General features: G+C 39.8%; 1 protein-coding gene across 5 annotated transcripts in view; it reads right to left on the bottom strand.

The window, feature by feature from the left end:
• cln3 (CLN3 lysosomal/endosomal transmembrane protein, battenin) overlaps window positions 1-10917 on the bottom strand; it is an 81893-nt gene that overhangs the window by 3820 nt on the left and 67156 nt on the right. For 2 of the 5 annotated variants that reach the window (XR_013304901.1, XM_077619068.1), the window contains exon 14: window positions 10765-10905. Coding sequence is in view for 4 of the 5 variants with exons in the window: in XM_077619068.1 (XP_077475194.1) it covers window positions 10765-10905 (141 nt within the window). In the remaining variant the exon portion in view is untranslated. The other 3 variants (XM_077619067.1, XM_077619069.1, XM_077619070.1) reach the window with 3 other exon arrangements.

The raw sequence follows: 10917 nt of genomic DNA, 5'->3' as shown, positions 1-10917 counted from the left end.
TCTAAATCTGCTGCGTGTGTGTCTAGTATGTGTGATAGTTTGTCTTCAACCCACACAATGGACTATATGAATGGAAATTAGCCCTCGGCTACAATCTTACATATATATGTTCATTAACATGAATATAAATATGTTCATTAATATGTGATATCCCTTATTAAATAAATCAAAGCAAAATCATGGAAAAATATTGCATATAAATGGAAACTTGACTATCTCAAGTGACACATTCAGCAGAAAAGTCATTTGAACGAGAATGAGAAGTGAGGACAGATGTGTAAAATAAGGTAAAATTTAAGTCGGATTTGTGCATATTCTAATGGCATTTATGAAGATGTTTTATTCAAAGATATTTTTTCATTCATTTTCTGAACTGCTTTATCCACTTTATCACTCGTGGGGGGTGCTGGAGCCTATCCCTGCTGACTTCGGGGCAGGAGTGGGGGACACCCTGTATCGGTGGCCGGCCGATCGCAGGGCACAAGTAGACGGACAGCCATGCACACTCAGACCCATACCCAGGGGCAATTTTAGAGTGTCCAATCAGCCTACAATGCATCTTTTTGGGATGTGGGAGGAAAACAGAGTACTCAGAGAAAACCCACGCAGGCCCAGGGAGAATATGCAAATTCAACACAGGTGGACCGACCTGGATTTGAACCCAGGACCCCAGAGCTGTGAGGCTGACGCGCGAAGCACTCATCCGCCGGGCCGCCCATTCATAGATGTTAATCATTACATTTTATTATTACTAAATCATTTGTGTAGTAGACATGCACCTGCTTATGGCAGGTGTGATACTGGTGTGTACCCATAGCGAGCAATGATGATGTTGCTCACACTGGTACTCAGTGTGCTCAGGGAGGTTGTCTTTCTGCCCAGACAAACAAAAAATTAGAGGGAACATTGGTCCCGGCGCGGCCATATTACCTAGGGCGCTGCTGTCTAAACGTGCTCTGACTGGCCAGATACAAGTAACCTTGATTTTGTAATAAAACAAAATTCCACTTTGATTTTTTTTCTCGTTTTATTTCTTGTTCGAAAGTGACAACTATTGGAGTAATATGAATCAGAAATAATTGAGATCTTTGACATTGGAAGCAATATGGCTGCCACAACATATTAAACTTATGGTAAGAAAATTGTAATTTCTGTAATTAGAGAGCATCGGTTCTCATCAAGATTGACTTGTTTCTTTTTTTTCCAATTGAATAATTTGATATTTTGCATTTACAAAGAGAGGTATATTAACTTCCTTATCATATTGACCCTAATAATGTGCTTTTGATTCATACAGTAGCTCAGAAACACCACGTGTGATGATTTTCCCTTCAAAGTAACACATTTGTACTCCCTATTAAAACCATGAATATGGAGGTGAAACTTGGAAATCAGGGGCGGCTTATACATGAGATATGGTAAAATTCAACAATTTTAAGCGTGCGGCTTATACGCGTGGGCAGCTCATATGCGAGTAAATACAGTAAAAGAATGTATGTAGTCATAAATTATTGTATGGTTTACAACATCCCAAAACAGTTGACCATCATCCACAATCAAGATTTTTCATTTTGGTGCATCCCTATATATCGCTATCAAAATGATTCATGAACAGACAGTCTAGGCCAGGGGTCGGGAACCTTTTTGACGAAGAGAGCCATAAACAATTCATATTTTCAAACATTATTCTTGAGAGCCATACTCAGAATTTAAAAGTAAAAATACATGAAAATGTGTGCATTTATTAATCATTTCACCACTTTGAAAGTAAAAAAAAGTCTCTGAATTCTTTAAGAACATGTTTTCACTGTTGCTAATCAATGAGTATCAATGAGAGTATGCATGCAGAAGAGTATAATGAAGAAAAATTATGATTAAAAAGGCGCTAGAGATAGTGTCGGCGCCACAGTGTGACGCTCCCATTGGTGCGTTCGGGACTTAGGTGGTTTCTCACCAGCGGTTCCCATATTTTACCACACAGGTTAGCAGAGAGCCATATACACCCATCAAAAGAGCCACATATGGCTCCCGAGCCATAGGTTCCCTACCCCTGGTCTAGGCATTGTAGTGGCAGTACCAGGCTTCTGAACAAAATAAAATCGAACACTTTTTAAAAAAATACTATCTACAGCTATCATAGCAGATTAATTAAAAAAAATCACAACCAATAACAAAATGGGAATTTTTACTGGCATGCAAAACAGTGAGCTTGAGCAAGTAAATACTCTTACGGTGAATTCAGGATGAAATTCACCAGTTGAGAAATGTTGCAGCGATCAATGGCGAATTTCAACAGGAGATTTTAAGAATGCATTCGTACAGGAAAATGACATCGGAATGACGTAATTCTAAACAAATGAAAATTCCATTGTGGTTCTTAAATGGCATGTTTTAAAGGTTTCATTTATGTATAAAATGTTTCTTTCATCAGTCTTAGTTTTATTGGATTATTTAAAAAAATCTCTTTTGACACCCTGTACAATGTAAATACTACATGACTTCATTTTACACTTTTTTGAAGATGTATATTAAGAAGTTATGGAATAACACAGGGGTTGGGAACCTAGGGCTCGCAAGCCAGGCATGTCTCTTTTGATGGGTGCATTTGGCTCTCCGCTAACTTGTAAGCTAAAATGTGAAACCCGCTGGTGACGGAGCTGAGTCCCAAACGCACCAATAAGAGCCTCACGTTGGCTCATCACTGCGTTCATGACCCTTTCTCGAGCTCCACTACCCTTGCGTTGCCACATCAAAGTGGGGCGAACTCTAACTCTAGCGCCACTGCATCAACCAATGGGACCTTAGCATTGGCACGTAACAATTTAAATAGTCCTGACATTAACTCTAGCGCTGCTTTAGTCCTAATTTTTCTTTTCATTAGACTCCCTTGTGCGTGCCGCATATACTCATTGTTTAGCAACAGCGGAGCAAATGTTATTAAAAGAATTTAGATAATTTATAAGTTTTGAAATGACAAAAAGCACATCTATTTTTACTTTTATATGCTGCATATGGATCTCCAGGGAATTACATTTAAAAATATGAATTGCTTATGGCTATGGCTCTCTCCATTCAAAAGGTTCCCGACCCCTGGATTAACATAATCATATAAACAAGAGTCAAGATCAATGAGTGCGTATAACCCCATTTAGAGGACTTGTTTATTTCATTCATTCATTTGCCATTCCACTAATCCTCACAAGGGTTACTGGGGTGCCAGAGACTATCCTGATCAACTTTGGGCATTAGCAAGGGGACACCCTGAATTGGTTGCCAGGCAATGATCGGGCACAAGGAGACAAACAATTATTTGCGCCAACACCCATACCAAAGCACAATTTAGTGTTCAAATTTATTGCAGCATTGAAAACATATTAGAGTGTACAGCTCAATAACTGCTTGGATATTTGAATGATTGATGCTATTTATGAATATTAACTGAACTGTAGCTGAATCATAGTGAACAGAAGTATCTGTGGACAGGGAAACCAGTGACTCCAGCCAAAGCTATACCCACACTGTCTCCAACGCTCGCTGCAGCCATGGCAAATTCTCGCTCTCTATCTTCAGTCTAAGAGAAAAGGGGGAGAAAAGGAAATATTTGAAATTGACATTTGCCGAGAAGTGACTTTTTCCTCTCATTAGTAGGAGTGACAAAAGTACTTGAATAATCAGGGTCATTAAAAACTAAAATTTTCTCGTCATTGAAAACTATTTCAGGAATTCAAAAAAGCTCCTTGGTTCTTCCGCTTGACTTTGATGTGGGCAGTCTGGGTTCGATTCCCACTCGGTGGAAGTCTGATTGTGAGAGTGAGTGGTCGCCTGTCTCTCTGTGTGCCCTACAACTGATTGGCAACCAGTCTAGGGTGTAGTCTGCCTTCCACCCGAAGTCAGATGGCAGAGGCTCCAGCAACCCTTACGCGGATGCGCAGTACGGAAGATGAATGAAAAAAATTCCTTGTCACTACATTATAATTTTAAGTTTCCTTTTGAGGGCCATATAGGCCATCAGTTAGGCAGGAAAAACTTCATTCAGTATCTGCACCGCTTACCCTCACAAGTGTCTAGAAGAAGAAAAAATTCACATATTGGAGGACAAAACGTACACGGCGGTCATGTGATCACATCTGTGCTTCCTGATGTGTATCGTAAGTTATTTTGTTTTTCGGACATTCAGTGTCAGATTGTTCTCAGAGCTCAGAAATTTTCCCAACTTCCTCCCAATCTGAGATGAGGCCAACCACAGCAGTTTATTAGTGTGATTGGGGTGTAATGTCTCTAAATGACGTGCAAATGTATTTGGCTTCCTACTGTCCACTGCCGGCCCCTTTAGGCATAGCAAACAGCCCAGTCGTTAGTCATCTCTGACCAAAATAACAGTAAATCCAAGTGCTACATACGGTTCATCTTAAATCCTCCTTTTGGCTTTCAGGTGACTTATATTTCACTCACTATCTGTGTTGCTATCCACCTTTCTTTCCATCCCTGTCAAACATTTGCATAGTGTTTTACTGTGGCGACCCCTGAAGGAAAAGTTGGTCAGTAGGTATAGCTAATTCTGCAATATTGTTTGTTCTTGTTCGAGTTTGTCCTACCTGCACCAACTTTTCTGTCAGTGCACGACTGCCATCCACTGAGTGAATGTGAAATTATACTTCATTCTATTAAAAAAGTATGTTTTTCTAAGTACAATTCTCCCAGCCATTGTTTTCAAAACTTCTCCATATGGCCACCCTTCCCAATTTCACTCCAGCCTGACCCTCTGTGTGTTTAAGGATAGCCTAGAAAACACAAACTCAAGAAATCAACATTGCCACCTGAACCATAGATGCAACCCGATTTGTTACATTGCTCTCGTTATTTTCACGACATGTGAACTGCAAGTTTCGCAGATTTTGGCTATTAGCGATGTAGTCTTTGTCTACACAAAACTTCTTTTGGCAACAAGCAAAATATTTTAATGCAACGGTTTAACTCTGGGCTCATCGCAGCATAATTCTTTAACCATATTGATACTGTGATAAAAGGATAGCAAAAATAGCAAAGACACTCCCGGCACACATCCACAGACAAGCACTGTGAACTAGCTAGGAAGAAACTATGGCACTGGGGACGAAATGACGGATGATGCATGGGCGTCATGAGGTCAAAACATCATAGGTCAAGGACATCATAACCTTAGGACTGCCTGTATAGAAAACTATAGCAAATTATTTTAATAAATAAATGAATAAATTAAACAATACCATGAATGTATAAAAATAACCAAAGATCACAAATTAAAATTTGTTTTTGGAGGTATGCATGATCTAAATCAGGGGTCTCAAACTCGCGGCCCGCGGGCCAACTGCGGCCCTCGGGATGATAATTTGCGGCCCCCGTCTTAATATGAAAGATTAATGTTCGTGCGGCCCGCAAGATTGATATGAATGACACTTGTTGTGTTCGGAGCTGAATGAACCAATCACGGTGAGGTATACGGCTCTGGAGGGCGGGACATCGGCCGGGCTGTCCAGTGCCTCGCTCACTCACTCAATCATTCCTCCAATCAGCTGGGCGGAGGAGAAGACGTGAAGCCGATCACTCCGCTCGGCGCGCACACTCCTCCGCTGCTCTCAGCATAGAAATGAATGAGTTAAGTTCAACTCGAGACTCATTCCAAGTGGAAACACATATTACAGAGCCCCAGAGATGTCTCTTTCAAAGCCTGGCGTGAAGAGAAAGGTCGGTGATGAGCACAGACAGTTTCAAGAAAAGTGGGGAGTGCAATATTTCTTTGTTGAACACAGGGGCACCCCGACGTGCCTCATTTGCACTGTAAAAGTTGCGGTGCACAAGGAATACAATTTGAAACGTCATTATACTACGAGACATGCTGAGGAGTACGGAAAATACCAGGGAGATGAGAGAGCCAACCAGATTGCCAGTCTTAAAACACGTCTTCTGAGGCAACAGGATTTCTTCAAGAAGGCTACCAAAGACAGTAATGCAGCAGTTGAAGCTAGCTACGCCGTTTGTCAGTTGATTGCTAAAGCAGGAAAGCCATTCACAGAAGGTGAATTTATCAAAAAGTGCATATTACAGGCTGCACATATTGTCTGTCCAGAAAAGAAAAGTCAGTTCAACCACATCAGCCTTTCTGACCTGTCAAGTGACATTTATGATCAAATGTGTGAGAAAGCACAATGTTTCAGTGTATATTCAGTGGCTCTTGATGAGACCACAAACATCACAGACACTGCCCAGCTCGCAATATATGTCTGTGGTGTTGATGACAATTTTGAAGTAATGGAGGAGTTGCTCACAGCAATTCCATGCATGGCCAGACCACCGCTAAGGAAATATTTCACCAGCTGTGTGATGCCATTGAGAATGCCGGTTTGCCATGGAAGAGCTTTGTTGGAATAACAACCGATGGAGCCCCATCAATGACAGGGAGGGAGAATGGACTGGTAGCACTTGCTCAAAAAAAGTTGGCTCAGCAGAGGAAACGTGTTGAAGAGATTTTTTGAGTTGAGAGCAGAAGTAAAAGACTTCATGGAGATAGACGGGGTTGCTGTTCCTGTGCTAAGTGATCCCAAATGGCTCATGGACTTGGCTTTTCTTGTTGATATCACACATGAGCTTAATGTACTGAACAAGAAGCTACAAGGCCAGGGGCAACTTGTCAGTGCTGCCTATGACAACGTGAGAGCATTCTGCACTAAACTTGTGTTATGGAAAGCCCAGCTCTCTCAGACAAACCTTTGCCATTTCCCAGCATGCAGGGCTCTCGTGGATGCAGGCACAGCATTCAGTGGTGAGAAGTATGTTGAGGTCATTTCGAAGCTACAGGAGGAATTTGATCACAGATTTGCAGATTTCAAGACACAAAGCCACATTTCAAATTTTTGCGGACCCCTTCTCCTTTGATGTGCAAGATGCCCCTCCTGAGCTTCAAATGGAGCTCATTGACCTGCAGTGCAACTCTGCACTCAAAGGCAAGTTCAGAGGTGAGTGGAGAAGCAGACAAGCTTGGGCAATTTTTGAGAGAGTTGACCCCCAGCTTCCCTGAACTTTCCCGAATGTTCAAGCGGACCATGTTGGGAGCACATACTTGTGTGAGAAGCTCTTCTCCACCTTGAACTTCAATAAGTCCAAGTACAGGTCCAGACTTACTGATGAGCATATTCAAGCTCTACTGAGGGTCTCCACTTGGTTCCTCCCTCAAGCCAAATGTGACTCAGCTATGTGAGAAGAAGCTCTGCCAGGTCTCTAGCAGCAAGAAGTAGGCAAGAGAAGCCGTGTTCAGAATATTTCATGTTCAATGTTCCATTCAAGTTCAGAAAGTTAAAGGTTAAAGAGCTGTTAATACAGGCATTTGAAACAGAATAAAAATTATTAGTTTTCTCTACTTAGCCAGCCAGTGTATATCTACTGTATGCTCATTATTATTATTATTTTTTTATTCATCTTTAAGTTAATTTATTTAATTCATTATTTTTTGTTAAAAAATAAAGATATTTGATAACGTTGGAATGTTTTATCAGCACTTTTCTTGTGGCAATCCTGATGCGGCCCAGTCTCGGCCTCTAGCGGCCCCCAGGTAAATTGAGTTTGAGACCCCTGATCTAAATAGTATAATATAAATAATAATGATAAAAATGATGAACATTATGAAAACGATAATAATAATAATAATTAGAGGTATATATGCCCTTTTAGAGGTAATCAGTACACCGGTGAAAACATGTTTCATTTTTCATTCAACAGCATATAAATAACAGTGTGAACTAAACATTGTCCTCATGCTTTTTTTCTTTCAGATATCCATTTTAATTGAACTTTTCTCTAAAACAATGTTAAAAGGATAAGACTGCAGACCCCCCTTTTTTAACAGCACCCTCCTCATTGACACTCAGCACTAATTTCTCTCAGCAATGTGTGCCGATTTACACGACTATATTTCCCATCCCATCCAACCAATCCTATCATCAAATTTGCAGATGAAACTGCTTTACTTTTTTTTGTGAAAACATGCCGAATATATCTCATCTCATTTTCTTTTGCTTATCTGAGGTATAAACAATAAACAGTATAACATCATTAACAAACATAAAAACCAAAAAGAATTGATGCAAATGAAGTCTCTTGTTACAGAAAAAAATGTAAAATTTTCAAAATGTTTAATTTATATTTTTAATTGTTGTTCAATACACCTTTTTCTTATTTTATTGTAATAAGGATACAATCTTATTCAGAGATGTACTAGGAATTTTAAACAAAAGTTATACTATTTACAGTGGCGGCCACGAACTGTGAACAAAACTTGATTCTTCCTGGAGTTGCAACAGAAAATAAGTAACTGCGTTAAAGTGACAATAGTAAAATTGAGAGCAACAAGCTGAATAGGCATCTGTTAACATAGCACTTTTTCAGATAACTATATAACCTAAAAAGACAACATAACAGGCTTTCAGTGGGCATAGAGGGAAAAAAAAACATATACAGTGAACACTCGAATATCGCGGTTAATGTGGACCAGACATGGCCGCAATAAACAAAAAAAACGCGAAGTATTATAACTCCCACAGTATTTGTGTTTTGGCGCATACACAGAAATACAAGTACACAAGTACAATTATCAAAAGGTGTATATTAATTAAATATTACAGCTAAAAGCAAAGACTAATGTATTAATATCTAAATATAATGTATATATTTAAATATGTAACTACTTTAAATACTGCACTCACAATGAAAATAGTTCCTCTCCGCTTGATATAAATCCCCAAAACTAGGTAAATGGTGCAAGTCCTTTGTCTTCTTGTGGCCATGGGTCACCCTCACACAGGTTCCGGCCGCTCAGAAAGCTCTATTTTCAGATAAAAAAATGATGGCCACCGCCCGCTACCTGCCATTTTATTCCTCAGTTGAGTGACTTTGACCTTCTTCTGTCTTCCGCCATTTTCCCAGTGGCAAGTGAGACAGGGGATTGGCTTTCACTTGCGACTTTCAGTGTGGATTTTCACATTTTTATGAACTTTTTTTTCACAGAAAAAAATCTGCGATGTAGTAAAACCGTGAAAGTTGAAGCCGCGATATTCGAGGGATTACTGTACAACCATATATAAATCGCACTTGAGTATTAGCTGAAGGACCAGCCAAACTATGAAAAAAAGACATACTATAGTCTGGAAAATATGGTATTTATAATTATTTAAAAAATACTGCTTTTGGTTCCAAATGGTTAGTACAACATTCTATTTATATATAGTGTACAGTGATGCCTGTACTTAAAAAATAATTTGTTTCAGAAATGGTTTCATAACTGGGATTGTTTTTATAAGTCAAAACATTTTAAATTGAATTAGTATAATTTTTTCGACAATCTTTAATACTATACCCTTTAAAAATGATAAAAGGTATACCAAATTTGTCTAAAATATGTATGCAAATAATATATAAAGAAACTATTAATCCATTAAAATGAAGAGGAAGGCATTTTTCAATGGGACGGAACTGTTATGCACACTCAGAAAACCTCAACAATCAACTCTGTGATGAACGAGGGTTGAAGATACACATGAACTCGCCGTTGGCTGACACTGATTGGCCATCGTCCCAGAAAAAGATGAAAAGGCGCCCGCAAAGGGGGCTTTTGATCGAATAGTCATGTTCCGCTGCTGGCCGCTACTGCAACCGGGACGTCTCTAGCGCCCGCATGGAGTGCGCTGTTTTTGGGTTAGCCTGGGACCATGTTCCCCTGTTGGACCTGGTGACCGCTGCCCTGCATGATACACAGGCTGGCTCTATTGTTTGCCTACACTACGCTATCCTCGGTTCCAGCATCATGGAGACGTAGCTTCTTTCTGGCGAATGGGAGTCCAGCGAGGTGTTGGGGAAGCAACTCTACCACTACAATTTAAAAAAATACTGGATGGAAGAATTGTATTTAAGTTTTGAGGGATGTTTTATTAAATTTGGCATCTCGTAGTTTGGATTATTTTCATATCTTGGAACAAAAGATTTCCCATGGAGGCTTTTCGTAACCTGAATATTTTGTATGTACAACCATTCGTAAATAGAGGTACCCAGTATTTTAGTTTTATTACACAAAGTAGTTTGAGTTGAGGTAAATGTACTTTGATACTTTGACGGTGAAATCTGTCTCATGCATAGATAAAGGCTATGCCACAAGTGTAGGAATGTAACTTATTTGTAATTCGAGGACCCTCCCAGTATTCATTGTTTTATTTATTAATGACAGTATGTTTGTAATTTGGTGTCTGCTGTTTTCAATATTCACTGTGGAAAGTATTATTTGTGAGTGGCAAGCGCATTCTGTTAATATTTATTTTGGTTAATATCAAGTTTAAATACTCTAGTAGTCTTTTTTTAATGCAGATTCCTAATTTTCTTTTTGGTGCATACTAAACTCATGGACCTTATCTGCCAGGTGTGGCAGAAAATAGGAGTGGTCTGTATTTTTGTCTGTGGAACAGAAAGGATGGAGCGATGCTGAGTGGAGTGGAGGATGTGGACCACCTCACATTGGCTAAAATGGCAACATATTTGCTGCAACAGTTGGATCAGAGCGATGCTGTGCGGAAGAGGACGATGTGGAATTTGGTAACTGTAGGTGTCATTCCCAATGCAAATGATTGGTTTTCATGCCCGGCACTTGGCTGGTGATCAGTTAATTATGTACCCCACGAGTCTCCTCTTAAACCTGGTGTCGTCCATTGATGCTTAAAAGATCAAAAGTGATTTAACGTGTCATACCTCTTTGCTAATAAAGTAGAAGGTGTTAATGTATGCAGTTCCACCCAGCAGACCTTCCAAGAAGATTATACCAAACACGAACCAGGCACTAGGCAGGAATTGGTAACGCACTTCCAACAGGAGCAGCACTGCATTTAACACCTGTGGAGTAAA

The sequence above is a fragment of the Stigmatopora argus genome, chromosome 14 (genome assembly GCF_051989625.1).
Source record: "Stigmatopora argus isolate UIUO_Sarg chromosome 14, RoL_Sarg_1.0, whole genome shotgun sequence".
NCBI classification, from domain to species: Eukaryota; Metazoa; Chordata; class Actinopteri; order Syngnathiformes; family Syngnathidae; genus Stigmatopora; species Stigmatopora argus.
Note: the sequence above shows the minus strand (reverse complement) of the source record. Positions and strands in the feature narration are given on the sequence as shown.